A 16220-nucleotide genomic window follows, 5' to 3' on the forward strand; every position below is an offset into this window, starting at 1 on the left:
TTTTTCTCTTGAATTTTTTGTATATCCCTTATTTAATTAAATTTTTAGTTTCTGAAAAAAAAAAACTATTAATCTGTGAAATTTAAAAGAGATTTATAAGTAACTAGGCCACTTTAAACATGTGATTTTGGATCTAGCCTATGTTTGACAATTTTTAGGGATATAGCCAAATGGCTTATGTGGCAATAATTAAGGTCTGATTTACCCTTATTTATTAACAAATTCGTCACTTTCTCTCTCTTATTTTTTTCAAATTAATTTTTTTTGCATCAAAACTTCAAAAATTCGTATCTTTCTCATACGAACTCGAAATTGAGTGATTTCAGATCCTACAAATTCGTGGCGTCGAGATCTTCAAAAATAGACCCATTGTGTTTGATGAAAAATTATGTTTAATGTATTATATTTACATTTCCATTTATTATTTTTTTGATAAATTTCAATTATTTCTATATTTAAGGTAATAACATGATTTTTCTACACCCATGGTATTAAAAATGATTTTTCATCAAACACAATGGATCTATTTTTGAAGATCTTGGCGTCACGAATCCGTAGGATTTGGAATCACTCAATTTCGAGTTCGTATGAGAAAGATATTAATTTTTGAAGTTTTGATGAAAAAAAAAAAATATTTGAAAAAAAATAAGAGAGAGAAAACGACGAATTTGTTAATAAATAAGGGCAAATCAGACCTTAATTATTGCCACATAAGTCATTTGGCTATATCCCTAAAAATTGTCAAACATAGGCTAGATCCAAATTTCATAATTTCATTTTGGCTATTTTGCTACAATGCCCAATTTAAAATTAATTACATACTTTATTAGGAGGACATCCTCCAACTAAATGAATTTATTCTTTATAAAAAATATAAAAGTTACTAAATTATGAGATATCAAGTTGACTTTCTATATACATATAATGTGACAATTAAGAATGACAACAGATAAAAAATATGAACGGATGCACTTTTTCGAATACCCTTTAAAAAAAATACTCACTAATATGTACCCATTAACCTATCTTGTTAAATGAGTCGGGTAACGGATATATCCATCGGGTAGTATGTGTGAAAATCGAATACTCGTTACCCGTTAACTTGGTCCACAGATAAAAAAATAACCACTCAATAAATCGTAATTTTTAAAATTACAAATTTAAAGTCAAAATAAAATTTAAAATGAGAATACTAAAGCAAATTGGAATTCAGAGTTACAACACAATATATTTAAGGGCAGTGTAGCGAAATAGCAAAAATGAAACTATGGAATTTGTTTTTAGCCTATGTTTCACAACTTTTAGGGAAATAGTCAACAGACTTATGTGGCAATAATTAAGGTCTGATTTACCCTTATTTATTAACAAATTCGTCACTTTCTCTATCCTATTTTTTTCTTACACTTTTTTTTACATAAAAACTTCAAAAAACCATATATATCTCATATGAACTCGAAATTGAGTGATTCCAAATCCTACGGATGCGTGACGCCGAGATCTTCAAAACTAGATCCATTATGTTTGATTAAAAATCATGTTTAGTACCATAGATGTAGAAAAATCACGTTACTACCTTAAATATGGAAATAACTGTAAATTTTGAAAATTATCAAAAAAATAAATGGAAACATAACTATGATGCATTAAACATATTTTTTCATCAAACACAATGGGTCTATTTTTGAAGATCTCGACGCCACGAATTTGTAGGATCTGAAATCACTCAATTTCGAGTTCGTATGAGAAAGATACGAATTTTTGAAGTTTTGATGCAAAAAAAATTATTTGAAAAAAAATAGGAGAGAGAAAGTGACGAATTTGTTAATAAATAAGGGCAAATCAGACCTTAATTATTGCCACGTAAGCCATTTGGTTATATCCCTAAAAATTGTCAAACATATGCTAGATCCAAAATCACATATTTAAAATGGCTTGGTTACTTACAAATCTCTATATTTAAATGACCTGAAGGGATCCAATTTTGTTTTTTTAAAAAATAAAAAATTATAACGGGTTGTGTAAGCGAGTTGGGTGAACGTTTCCGTAAACCTGTTTTGAGTGGGTATTACCTGACTTGTTTACTCGTTTAATCTGAGTAATGAACGGGTAAATGGGTAACAAGTGATAATATATTCATGTAAAGCTCATTATTGAAAAATAGACGATAAACTAGATAATTATGCTATTTTTTTCTAAAGGGTTTGGACCACGTTCTTATTATCTGACTTAGCAATTTAAAGTCATGGTAAACCAAGATAGAGCAAGAGCCTCAACTTCTTTGGTTTTGAATTTTAATGGAAGATTTATGGATCAAGGCATCAATGACAAAACAAAATGAGCTTCAAAGGATAACTAAAACACCTATACAATTTAAACTTTTCAGGACTAACGACTTTGAGTTTGAAGTAATCGCAACTTGGTGATTTCCATTTTATTACGAGCGATCTTTTTTGGATATAAGGTCTCTTGCCAAACTATGAGTAGAATGTCACATGAGAAGTCACCTGCAAAAATCTATACTTGTAAGAAAAAATAAACTCAGTTTGAATTTAGTTATTTTGATTCAAATTCTCCTTTTATGAACTCGTTTTTACTCAATTTTATTTGAAGAATCTAATAAAGTAATAGTTGATCTTGTGATGCATATTTCAATTGCATAAATAAATAAGAAAAATCACACAAACGAAGCTATTTGAAAGTCTGTATTTTTAGCCGTATAGCCAACTATGACGATGTTCTATGTAACTTGATATTTTTATTCTGATTTTAGTGTTTATTATTGATCGTTATAATTTTTTTTTTTTTTTTAAATGGCACTATTGGACAAGATTACATAATTTAGAATAAATCATAAGGGGCATGCATTTTCTGCAGCCCATCGGGCTTGAACACATAACATTTACATCGAGGTATGTGAGAGATTACCACTAGATCAAATTAGCTACCACAATTTTTATATTTTTTTGCTTAACTAGTTATAGGTAGGGGTGGCAATTCGGGTTACGTGTCCATGTTCGTGCCGTGTCTTATTCACTTTCATGTATTTTTTGACAGACCCTGACACGACCCATTTATTAATCGTGTCTATGAGCAAAACCCGAACACGACTCACTATTTTTTTGCCACAGCCAGACACAACTCACTAAGACCCATTTATTAATCATGTCTTAATGGGCCATGTAACCCACGAACCCACTTAGACCAACAGACTCATTTAGACCACTAAACTCATTTGAACACGCGATAAGAGAAGGCAAAACGTCTCTGCTCTAGAGATTCCACGAAGTAAGTGGAAAGTTTTATTAATTGTTTGTTTTGGAAATATACAATTAACTCATTGTTCGATGTAAAGTAGATGCACTTCACTTATAATATGTATATGATATTTATTCTTATAATTTAATTTGATAGTTGTTTTTAAAATTTTAATTGGGTCATTATGGGTCTTGATCGTGTTTATCCATTAACAATCCATTTAACATTCTTGTTTAATTGGGTCTCAATTGGTTGTCGTGTTCACCCGTTATTTAATCGTGTTCGACACGGATGGACCCAGGTCTATTTAAGGTCGACCCAAACCCATTTACACCGTATCGTAACCGTGTCATGTTTCGTGTACGGTCCCAAATTGCCACCCCTAGTTATAGGTAATTCATTGAGAAAAGATTCTAATTCGGAAAATTAATTTAGCTCCTTCCAAGTTTACAGCAATAGTTATAATAAATGATACTAAATAACCATTCGATTTGTAATTCAAATTTGAAAAATATACGTTTCAACTGATTTAAGTTTCTAAAAATATTAACTAAAATAAAGTAAATAAAACTGATATGAAAATCATTATTTAATTGTCAATGAGGACATTTCAATAATTTTGCATTTTTTGTTAGCCACATATGCAACTTAACATAAAATGTTGACGATAACATACGCGGACGGACTACAAATGCTAAAAACAAGGTCCATAAACGAAAATAATCTTTTCATAGTTCATAGCTCGAAGTGTTACAACTGTCGTACTTCGGGGAACAAGGGTGTCATTTGTTTTTTTTAATATTTGTTAGTGCGATTTTTCGGATAACATTCGCGGAACACGTGTCGGAGTGCGAGCTTGCGACGTGTCTCGATCTTTGTATTGTCGGGGTCACATTTTCTCGGATCTCGAAAGAGTGGTGAAGACTTGCTTACTCTTGAGAGTCTTTCGGATCGGTGATTATGTTCTTCTCGGCTTCTTCATTGATTTATCGCATTATTTTCGTTATTTTATCTTCGTCTTGACTCCTTCTCTTCTTTCCATCTTCGTCTTTGTGTTTTTCTTGATTTTTTTTTTATTCGTCTTCATCTTCATCTTTATCTTTTTCTTGATCTTTTTCTGTTTTTTGGGCGTATTGAGTTTTTTGAGAGCGTTTAGAGCTTTATGGTTTCTTTCCTCTTGAATTTTTTGAGTGTTTGGAAATAAATTTTTTGCTTTTGTATTAGGTTTTTCTGGGGAGAGTTAGTTGTCTCGAATTGTGGTTTCACACTTGTGGGTACATTAGGAGCTCAGAGCTGTTAGGGCCTCGGCTTTCAGAGCCATTTGTGGATCAGCCTCCAGAGCCGTTTTGCGGCTCAGCCTTCAGAGCCGCTTCTGGGAACATTAGGGACTCAGAGTCGTTAGAGGCTCTGTCTTCAAAGCCACTTGTGGCTCAACCTCCAGAGCCGTTTTGTTGCTCAGCCTTCAGAGCTGTTTGTGGGAACGTTAGGGACTCATAGCCGTTAGAAGCTCGACCTCTAGAGCCATGTGTGACTCAGTCTCCAGAGCCGTTTTGTGGCTCAGCCTTAAGAGTCGTTTGAGTCATTGAGCATTTTTCTTGTCGTTTTTGCTCTAAGGATGTCGTTTTTATCTTGTGAAAAATGACGGTATAACATTATTTTTTGTATTTTGTTCCCGCATTTATTATTATGTTGGTAACTATAAGAATTACGTTTGACTTATATTAAGCGAAAGACAAAATGAGAGCAAATTAAAAGTTCAAGGATGTAATTAGATAAGATACATAGGTCGAAATCGTTAAAATTATAAGTAGGATGAAATTAGAACGAGGAAAAAAAAAAAATTAAGCGCAACGTCGTTTAAGTTCAAAATTTTGACAACTCTTTTTATTTTCAGGAAGTTATTGGGCGTGTTTGGCAGAGCTTTTTTAAGCCTGTTTTTGCTGTTAGCAAAAACCAAACTGCAATCTTACTGTTTGGTAAAACAGTTTTTAGAAAAAATTTCAAAAACGATTTTAAAAATTGTACATGAGTCACAAAAGCTAAGAATCTTAGCTTTTAGAAAACGCGTTTTTGTATCTGATATAAAATTACTTTAATATCCTCACGTGATTATCCATAGCACTGTTAAATATTTATTTTATGTATATTTTAGTCTTTTTACTATAATATATTTATTTTACCAAACGCAAAATCAGTGTTACCAGCAACAATTGTTTTATAAACAACTTACCAAACACATGTCAATTTAAAAAAAAAACTCTAAAAGCGTTTTTTTTTAAAACAAAGCTATGCCAAACGATGACATTGTCTATTTTTTTTCATCACTTTCTTATTATTTATTTAGTGAATGTGAGCAATAAGAAATTACAAACCCTACGAACTCGTTATTGCCTTCAAGCACACTGCTAATTCGCCGTCTCTCTCCCTCTCTTCTCGCAGGTTGTTATCGTTAGTATTTGTTGGATTTTTATTGCTAATTTAATTTCATTACTAAATGTTTTTCTTTTCCATTTCTTGATTACGTTTTCAGTTGAGACGACGAACTCGAACGTGCCGTTAATATTTAAGGTTTAAGGGCTTTAGATATGGCGGTCGACAATCCTAGCGCCTCCGGCGAGAAGCGCAAGCGCAAGAGAAACAGACCTAAGAAGAATTCCGAGTCTGATCAGACCAAGAACGAAGCTACAGAGCAAGAGCTAGAAGAAGAACAAGAAGTTCATGAAACGGAGGAGAAAGAAATGAAAAAGGATAAGAAGAGGAAGGTCGAGGGAAAGAAAGAGAAGCTTCGAGAAGAAGATGAAGAAGAAGAAGAAGTAGAAGAAGAAGAAGTAGAAGAAGAAGAAGAAGAAGCGGAGGAGAAGAAGAAGGAGAAGAAGAAGAGGAAGAGTGGAAATGTGGATAATGGGATTATGAGCTCTGAGGCTTTTACCTCTATGGGACTTTCCGAGCCGACTTTGATGGCGATTCGAGAGATGGGCTTTGAACACATGACTCAGGTTTGTTTGTTTGTTTGTACGTTTCTCATTTATAGGGATTTTTTTTATTTAGGGTTGTTTGAATTTGGATTTTTACATTTGGAATTGGGATTCAGATTCAAGCGCGATCGATTCCACCGCTTTTGGAGGGAACGGACGTGGTGGGAGCGGCGAGGACGGGTTCGGGGAAAACTTTGGCGTTTCTGATACCCGCTGTCGAGTTATTGTTTAATGCTCGTTTTGCGCCACGAAATGGGACCGGTGTTCTTGTCATTTGCCCCACGAGAGAGCTTGCCATTCAGGTAGATTCAGTGTTATTATGTAGCAACTTGATCACATTTGATTAGCTTTTGGAAAATTAGAGTTAATTGTAAGGGCCAGAGGTTTTTTTTTTCGGAATTTTGATTGTCTTGGGAATCGGCTCTCTTTTACTGCTCTTCTGATTTTTATTATTTTTCTTTTTAGCGGACATTTCGTTTGTGTCTGATTGATTATTTTCATTGATAATCGTAAAAGCTTAGCCTGTTTAAAAAGGGAACAAAAATTTTAGTGCTTTTTATTTATTCCTGATTTCTTATTTCGCTATGTGTCATCAGGGAATATCGTTTTCCAAGAATAAATGAAGTCTAGAAAAATAGGTCTCATTTTGGTAACCAGTTTGAATCAGGTCATATCGAATATAATCAACTGTTCTGCTGGGATAGCGGCCAAGTATAGCCATATATGACAATTGAATGATAAATTTCTCAAGTGTAACAAAATTAGATCAGCAAAACCTAATGAATCGTATGGTCTTATTTCGGCATAGCCGAAGAGAATAATAAAACTTGGAGCTGACTATAACTGAAAGCCAAAGCGCAATAGAACAATTGACTCGTTCCCACAGATCCTCGAACGAAAGGGTCTGATTTTCGAAAGTCCACTTCTAAGCTTTCATTGTAGTCTTGATTGCCTCTCTTAGCTTTCACGGACTTGATTGTATTGTTAATTTATTTATGTTTATCTATGGTTTCATAGTTTTGACATGTCTATCTAAGCTTTCACTAATTGCTTCACTATTGGCTTACTGAATGAAGACCCACGCGGTGGCGAAGGAATTATTTAAACATCATTCACAAACGGTCGGTATAGTCATGGGCGGAGCAGCTAGAAGAGGAGAATCGGAGCGCCTCGTAAAAGGGGTTAATCTATTGGTTGCCACACCTGGTCGGCTTCTCGACCATCTCAAAGACACCAAGGGTTTTATATACAAAAATCTCAAGGTAAGTTTGTGTCCAAGTTCTTATGCTTTTTGTTGCTTCCACGTACTGTGCTGAATTCAAAGATATAGCTTCTTGATGTGCACTTGATGGGTAGGAAGAGAAAAAGCATTTTTCTTATATGGTATGATATGTTTAGTTTCGTGTTTGCACATCACATTCTTCAATTTGGGAAGTCTACAACAGTGTATATTGTTGCAATTATCTATGTGGGATAGACATACAAATGGAAAAATCTGAAAGATTGAAGAGTGTGTATCAGTTTCAACTAAAATTTGATGATAGAATTATAAAAAAGAAGAATCGGGGCTAATCTATGCATCAGCCTTTTTTTAGTTATGTTGCATTGTATTCATCGGTGATTTTCTATATAAACTAGACCAGTTTCTATTCAAAGATATTTTGCATTGTGCTTAAGATCCTAAATCGCTTTTGCTTTTGTAGTGTCTTGTGATTGACGAAGCGGACAGGATATTGGAAGCTAATTTTGAGGAGGAAATGAATCAAATTATCAGGATTCTGCCAAAGGTTTGATAATTTTGTCTCATATTGCTGAATATTCCGATAATATACCTCTTAAAAAATCTGTATTATGTGTCATTACTTCATAAATAATAACTCTTTCTTTCGATGAGTGAAGGGAATAAGAACCAGTTATTTCTGAGAAATCATCTTAATCAAGTGTTAACAACTATCTTAGAGTTGGGATTTTTATTGGTAATATATATTTTTTTATCATAATATATAATTAAAAAATCTATGAGTTTGTTTACCCCTCGTAATTTTTCTTTGTTGAACTCTGTTGTTTTCATTGATAGCTGTGTAGCTAATTGAGTTTATTCTTTTAAATTGCAGACACGGCAAACCGCTTTGTTTTCGGCAACCCAGACAAAGAAGGTAATAAACTTGCATCATTGTATCTTCACGATCACAAGTTTTTGTAAATCCCTTTCAACATTACCTTTCAAATTTCGTTAAGAATTTTCATTGTCATGTTTCGGCCGAATTATTTATTTTATTACAATTATTTTCCACACGGATTTCCTTCTCATCACAACTCCGTAAAACACTGCAGGTGGAAGATCTCGTGAAGTTGTCTTTTCAGAGAGAAAAAACAGTATTTGTCGATGTCGACGAAGGTCGAAGAAAGGTAATAGATTGGAGTCGGAAAGCGGGAATATTAGATTTCAACTTTTCTAATAGATTTTATTTGTGTAGGTTACGAATGATGGGTTGGAACAAGGTTATTGCGTCGTTCCTTCGGAGAAGAGATTTATACTTCTCTACTCTTTTCTAAAGAAGAACCTGTCCAAGAAAGTGATGGTGTTCTTCTCCACGTGCAAGTCCGTGATGTTCCACAGCGAGCTTCTGAAATACATCCAAGTGCCGTGCCTCGACATTCACGGAGACCAAAACCAGACAAAGAGAACGACCACCTTTTTCAACTTTTGCAAGGCCGAGTCCGGAATCTTGCTCTGCACCGATGTCGCTGCTCGTGGGTTGGATATACCTGCTGTGGTACGTGTCTATATTTCATTTAAAATGCCCCAATATTTTGCATTATTTAAACGATTCAACTGGATTCTTTTGACTCAATTTCATAGTAAAAGCTTGTATCTTGCTTTTAGCTTGTATCTTGCTTTTTCATAGTAAAAGCTTTCTTTTCTCTTTTTATTTTAATTGAGTTTCTTCTAAAGAAAAAAAAACTGTTTTCTTTTGACTCAATGTAATGACAACTCTTGTTATGTACGAGTATTGTATCTTATAAGTTTTTATGTTCTTGTAGGACTGGATTATTCAGTATGACCCTCCAGGTGATCCTAAGGTATTTAAAACTTAACCACTTAAACACATTGCGGTTTTTGCTTTTACTCCAACATTTTTCTTGTCATATATACCAGGTGAAATCCTTAAAATAATAATATAGAAAAGTACTGTATTGAATTGTGAATCACTGTGTGTAGGAATACATTCACCGAGTCGGTCGAACAGCTCGTGGTGAAGGTGCAAAAGGAAGAGCATTGTTGTTTCTGCTTCCCGAAGAGTTGCTATTTCTTCGCTATCTCAAGGTATAATATATTCACTCGACTAAAAAAAAATCTACTTATAAAAGCGTTGTCAGCGCAGAATTTTATGTCGTTGAAACATGATACTCGGCATATATATTTATATTATTCCATTTCTGTGTTCTGATGCGGAATACATGTTCAGGAAGCAAAAGTCTCAGTAAAAGAGTATGAAGTTCCCGAGAAGCTTAAAAATGTCAAGTCTCAACTGGTAAATCTCACTTTATCCTTTAATGGTTCGTTTACATAGGCGACAAAATCTTCACCGAAAGTTTGATTGATGCAGGAGAAACTAGTGGGCACAAACTATTATCTGAACAAGTCGGCAAAAGAAGCGTATAGATCGTATATATTAGGCTATAACTCGCACACCATGAAAGACACTTTCAACGTCCACCGCCTTGATCTTCAGGTACACTTTCTATTGATGCTTTTAGCTTTTAATTAGCTGTCTTCGTCAAAGAAAATATATAGCTCTGGTGTAATTGAGAATTTCATTCTTGGGTTAGAATATTTTTCAAGGCTTTTCAGCACAAACTCCGTGACCGAGTTGGTAATTTTTTGTGCTGTTCTGTATTTTTTCAACCCACCAGAAATCAGTCGCTTGGGTTTAAAAACAATCAGTCTTGATTTCTGTTCAGAGGCGTTTCTTTTCACCCGTTATTTTTTTTCAATGATTTTTTTGCTTATTTATTTTAAACTTGGGTTGATTTGTGTTAATGGGTGGTTGAATTGAGCAGGCCGTGGCAGCTTCGTTTTGCTTTGCGAGCCCTCCGAAGATCAGTTTGAACATTGACAGCAACGCTTCAAAGCATAGAAAGAGACCCCAGAATTCAAGAGGAGGCCGAAATGGCGGCTTCAGTCATAACGATCCTTATGGAAAGAATAGGAAATTTATCATGGGACGTACCTGACATGTGGGCCCACCGCCTCTCTCACATCAGCGCATTAGCGGCCGCTGATAAAAATCAATTTCTTTATGACCCACATTTCTATGTTTTTTTTGCTATTAATTCCTTGTAGCAAGAAAAAAATTTAAAATTTTGCTCCTCTCTCTCTCTCTCTGAAGTTTTTATAGGGAAACTTGATAAACCAAGCTTAGTGTAGCATGTGTTTTGAAAACCAAACTATATTTTGGGTCCTTTAGAGAAATCAAGCATTTGTTCATGTAAAATGTCCAAATTACCCTTAAATTAAAATTCTTTTCAAAATCAATCCTTTTTTTTTTCTGCACTCCCCTTCCTTCCCATTTCACGCGTGCCTTTCCCATTCCCGAACCATTTCAATTCAAAACCCAAAAAAAAAAAAACCCGCTCATCCCGTCTCGCCCCAAATCCCTCGTTCTCTTCTCTTCTCTCCGTCGGTCATCCTCATGCACCCACGCCCATCGTCGTAAACCAGTCCAGCCCTACTCTTCATTTCAGTCCTTCGTCGCCAGTCCAGCCGAGTCGCGAACCATCAGAGCCCTCCTCGCCAGTCCAGCCCTACTCGCCATTTCGCTCCGTGGTCGCCAGTCCAGCCGAGTCGCGAACCACCCTAGCCCTCCTCGCGAACCAGCCGAGCCCTCGTCGCCAGTCCAGCCGAGTCGTGAACCAAACGAAAATGGTGAGTTTGTTTTGGGTCCCATTGTTTTAGGGTTTGTTAAATTGAAATGGTTTCATAATTATTTAGATGACATTATTTGAGAATCTTCGATTATGACTTGTTAGGGTTGTAAAGAATATGTTTCGAAGATTTTGGGTCTGAGGGTTTGAAGTTTTCGATGAATTTTTGGTGATTAAGATTGTTTTGATATGAAATCTTTGGTATTTTCGGTGTGAAATTTTGGGATGGGATGTAGTTTTGATTAGAGATTTTGGATTTTTTGGCTATGAAGTTCATAGCGGTTTGAAGGGATTTCGAAGATTTAAGTTTGCTTTGTTTATGTAATGGATTTATTTTTTGTAAACGATTTCAGAGTTTTCATTTAGTTTATGTGTTTGATTTCAGACGTTTCAGTTATTTTTTGTAATGGATTTTCAGAGTTTTCAGTTATTTTATGGAATGGATTTCAGAGTTTTCAGTTAGGTTATGTGAAAGATTTCATAGTTTGTAGTTAGTTTTTGTAAATGATTTCAGAGTTTTCAGTTATTTTATGGAATGGATTTCAGAGTTTTCAGTTAGGTTATGTAAAGGATTTCAGAGTTTTCAGGTATTTTTTGTAAATGATTTCAGAGTTTTCTGTTATTTTATGGAATGGATTTCAGAGTTTTCAGTTAGGTTATGTGAAGGATTTCAGAGTTTTCAGTTATTTTTTGTAAATGATTTCAGAGTTTTCAGTTATTTTATGGAATGGATTTCAGAGTTTTCAGTTAGGTTATGTAAAGGATTTCAGAGTTTTCAGGTATTTTTTGTAAATGATTTCAGAGTTTTCTGTTATTTTATGGAATGAATTTCAGAGTTTTCAGTTAGGTTATGTAAAGGATTTCAGAGTTTTCAATTATTTTTTGTAAAAGATTTCAGAGTTTTCAGTTATCTTTTTTTTTATGGATTTCAAAGTTTTCAGTAATTTTTTGTAATGGATTTGAGTTAGTTTATGTTATTTTTTGTAATGGATTTCATTGTTTTCAGTAAGTTTTCAGTGATTGAATCTTTTTTTGTATGACAACTTATCATTTTTTTGTAGGCACCGAAATATGAGTTAGTAGTCCCCATCTGTAAGGAGTACAGTGGGCAAATAAGTTTCAGAGGCAGCGGGTACTTGAAGGAAACAAGCGCACGATTTATAGCATTCGGATTACAGGCTAGGTTGAAGGACACACAATTTAGTTGGATCGATTCCCCTTCCGTTACGGGGTTCAACTTTAATGGTGTGATTATAGACCAACTTCTCCAACGACGCATCAAGCAAAGATATGCGGATGCAGTTTACTTTGGTATCGGTAAGAATCGTATCCGTTTCGGAAGAACCGAGTTTGCTTTGACAACGGGACTGAAGTTTAGTGCGCTTCCGTCAACGGAAGAATTCGAGAAGCGCCTTTCAAGCAACCGTCTGTTGAAGACATATTTTCCTGACCCCGAACACGTTGATGACAACGACAAAAAACTTCACAAGGCACTGTCTGTTGCTGATTTAGAGGCAGCTTTTCTGAAGTGCACGAACGAAGAAGACTGCTACAAGCTCGGACTGTGTTTGATTGTGGAAGGCGTGATACGAGGGAAGGATAGTTGGCAAGGTATTTGGGAGGAGTTGTTGAGTATGGTTGATGAGCTCCCATACTTTATGGCGTTTCCGTGGGGCCACATTAGTTGGGCTGCCACTCTCGAGGGATTGCTAGCGACGGACCCGAAACACCTTCGTAGCTTATACGAGAATCGAGGTAAGAAGCAGAAGAAGGTTCAAGACGCAAAGTATGTGGTCAACGGGTTTCTTCATGCGGTTCAATTTTGGGCGTACGAGGCCATAGAGTTTGTCGGTGTAGAGTACGGCAAGAAGTTGAGCGAGAATAGCATTCCGAGAATGCTCAAATGGGTGAGCATGAAACAAGCAAGACAGAAGGGGTTCACAAAAAAGTTAATCCGACAAAGCGTATGTTTTCTCACTTTTTTTCTTCGAAGATTTTATGTACATTTTCAGGTTCATTTCGACGTTTTACAACTATTATGTATGATTAATTTCGAAGTTTTGTTTTATAGGTGGAGGCAACACCGACTCTTGAGCCTACCGATGGTGAGAAGAAGTATCTCTCCATACTCGAGAGACACTCATCTAGTATACCAGAATATCCGGGTTACAATTCTGTTGTAGCGCACAAGAAGTCGGCGTACGTGAATGAAGAGGACGTTGGCCCACCGCGTGGAGATGAGAATTTTTCAATACTTGAACGACGTTTGAGTGATGTGGAGCAGAATGTTAAGAAAATGTGTAGGGAGCAGAAGCGCATGAGGAAGCAAATCATGAGGTGGCAAAAAGACACGACTGAGAAACTCGATTATTTGGTAAGTGTCGTCCCGGGAAGCGCTACACAAGAAGAGAGGTATCCATCGGAGAAGTTTCCACGGCGGAGGTCACCATCGCCACATGGTAATCTGTCTCAACTGTGAATTTCGAAGTTTTTAGTTTTATATTGTTAATGATTTCGGAGTTTTATGGCTTTTTTTATATACTGTTTCGAATATTAGTTATTCATTTTTGGTGTTTTGTGACATAATTTTTGGCAGTGGAGAATGATGAAGGTTTATTTTTTGACCCTGACGAAGCTGTCAATATTCATGATGAAACTTTGGACCATCCGGATGAAGATATCGGTAATGGTGAAGAAGAAGAAGATGGTGAGGAGGAAGACGATGAAGATGATGACAACGATGAAGATGATGACGAGGAAGACGATGATGGTGAGGAAGACAAGGATGAAGGTGACGGCAGCAATGAAGAGGAAGAAGATGAAGACGATGATGACGAAGGGATGGCAGCCCCCGAGACGACAAGCAACGTGGCAGCCCCGGAGACGACAAGTACCGTGGCAGCTCCCGAGACGGCAAGCGAGACGGCAGCCCCCGAGGCGGTCCCGGGACGACACTTACCAAATAATCGAGTTTCTCAGTCGTGTCTTTTTGCCACCTCATGATTTGCTTCCTCATGCGCTTCTGCTCCCTACACATTTTCTTAACATTCTGCTCCACATCACTCAAACGTCGTTCAAGTATTGAAAAATTCTCATCTCCACGCGGTGGGCCAACGTCCTCTTCATTCACGTACGCCGACTTCTTGTGCGCTACAACAGAATTGTAACCCGGATATTCTGGTATACTAGATGAGTGTCTCTCGAGTATGGAGAGATACTTCTTCTCACCATCGGTAGGCTCAAGAGTCGGTGTTGCCTCCACCTATAAAACAAAACTTCGAAATTAATCATACATAATAGTTGTAAAACGTCGAAATGAACCTGAAAATGTACATAAAATCTTCGAAGAAAAAAAGTGAGAAAACATACGCTTTGTCGGATTAACTTTTTTGTGAACCCCTTCTGTCTTGCTTGTTTCATGCTCACCCATTTGAGCATTCTCGGAATGCTATTCTCGCTCAACTTCTTGCCGTACTCTACACCGACAAACTCTATGGCCTCGTACGCCCAAAATTGAACCGCATGAAGAAACCCGTTGACCACATACTTTGCGTCTTGAACCTTCTTCTGCTTCTTACCTCGATTCTCGTATAAGCTACGAAGGTGTTTCGGGTCCGTCGCTAGCAATCCCTCGAGAGTGGCAGCCCAACTAATGTGGCCCCACGGAAACGCCATAAAGTATGGGAGCTCATCAACCATACTCAACAACTCCTCCCAAATACCTTGCCAACTATCCTTCCCTCGTATCACGCCTTCCACAATCAAACACAGTCCGAGCTTGTAGCAGTCTTCTTCGTTCGTGCACTTCAGAAAAGCTGCCTCTAAATCAGCAACAGACAGTGCCTTGTGAAGTTTTTTGTCGTTGTCATCAACGTGTTCGGGGTCAGGAAAATATGTCTTCAACAGACGGTTGCTTGAAAGGCGCTTCTCGAATTCTTCCGTTGACGGAAGCGCACTAAACTTCAGTCCCGTTGTCAAAGCAAACTCGGTTCTTCCGAAACGGATACGATTCTTACCGATACCAAAGTAAACTGCATCCGCATATCTTTGCTTGATGCGTCGTTGGAGAAGTTGGTCTATAATCACACCATTAAAGTTGAACCCCGTAACGGAAGGGGAATCGATCCAACTAAATTGTGTGTCCTTCAACCTAGCCTGTAATCCGAATGCTATAAATCGTGCGCTTGTTTCCTTCAAGTACCCGCTGCCTCTGAAACTTATTTGCCCACTGTACTCCTTACAGATGGGGACTACTAACTCATATTTCGGTGCCTACAAAAAAATGATAAGTTGTCATACAAAAAAAGATTCAATCACTGAAAACTTACTGAAAACAATGAAATCCATTACAAAAAATAACATAAACTAACTCAAATCCATTACAAAAAATTACTGAAAACTTTGAAATCCATAAAAAAAAAGATAACTGAAAACTCTGAAATCTTTTACAAAAAATAATTGAAAACTCTGAAATCCTTTACATAACCTAACTGAAAACTCTGAAATTCATTCCATAAAATAACAGAAAACTCTGAAATCATTTACAAAAAATACCTGAAAACTCTGAAATCCTTTACATAACCTAACTGAAAACTCTGAAATCCATTCCATAAAATAACTGAAAACTCTGAAATCATTTACAAAAAATAACTGAAAACTCTGAAATCCTTCACATAACCTAACTGAAAACTCTGAAATCCATTCCATAAAATAACAGAAAACTCTGAAATCATTTACAAAAAATACCTGAAAACTCTGAAATCCTTTACATAACCTAACTGAAAACTCTGAAATCCATTCCATAAAATAACTGAAAACTCTGAAATCATTTACAAAAACTAACTACAAACTATGAAATCCTTCACATAACCTAACTGAAAACTCTGAAATCCATTCCATAAAATAACTGAAAACTCTGAAAATCCATTACAAAAAATAACTGAAACGTCTGAAATCAAACACATAAACTAAATGAAAATTCTGAAATCGTTTACAAAAAATAAATCCATTACATAAACAAAGCAAACTTAAATCTTCGAAATCCCTTCAAACCGCTATGAA

The 16220-nt window shown here is 36.1% G+C and overlaps 2 protein-coding genes across 2 annotated transcripts; both read left to right on the top strand.

The window, feature by feature from the left end:
* The first annotated feature begins 5576 nt into the window (after nucleotides 1-5576).
* Nucleotides 5577-11452, top strand: LOC149384086 (P-loop containing nucleoside triphosphate hydrolases superfamily protein). The gene is made up of 13 exons (XM_089628818.1): nucleotides 5577-5694; nucleotides 5786-6251; nucleotides 6347-6532; nucleotides 7307-7492; nucleotides 7934-8017; nucleotides 8345-8386; nucleotides 8565-8639; nucleotides 8708-9007; nucleotides 9276-9314; nucleotides 9454-9558; nucleotides 9701-9766; nucleotides 9842-9967; nucleotides 10296-11452. The coding sequence occupies exons 2-13, from the start codon at nucleotides 5841-5843 to the stop codon at nucleotides 10467-10469; spliced, it is 1794 nt and encodes a 597-aa protein (XP_089484944.1). The 5' UTR covers nucleotides 5577-5694; nucleotides 5786-5840; the 3' UTR covers nucleotides 10470-11452.
* Nucleotides 10471-14162, top strand: LOC149384087 (uncharacterized). Its single transcript, XM_089627983.1, has 4 exons — nucleotides 10471-10551; nucleotides 12221-13123; nucleotides 13231-13618; nucleotides 13756-14162. Exons 1-4 carry the CDS (start codon nucleotides 10471-10473, stop codon nucleotides 14160-14162), a joined length of 1779 nt encoding a protein of 592 aa, XP_089484109.1.
* Nucleotides 14163-16220: the final 2058 nt, after the last annotated feature.

Source organism: Urtica dioica, chromosome 10, assembly GCF_054948205.1.
Source record: "Urtica dioica subsp. dioica isolate 48M chromosome 10, U.dioica_male_clone48M_v1_H2, whole genome shotgun sequence".
Lineage (NCBI taxonomy): Eukaryota > Viridiplantae > Streptophyta > Magnoliopsida > Rosales > Urticaceae > Urtica > Urtica dioica.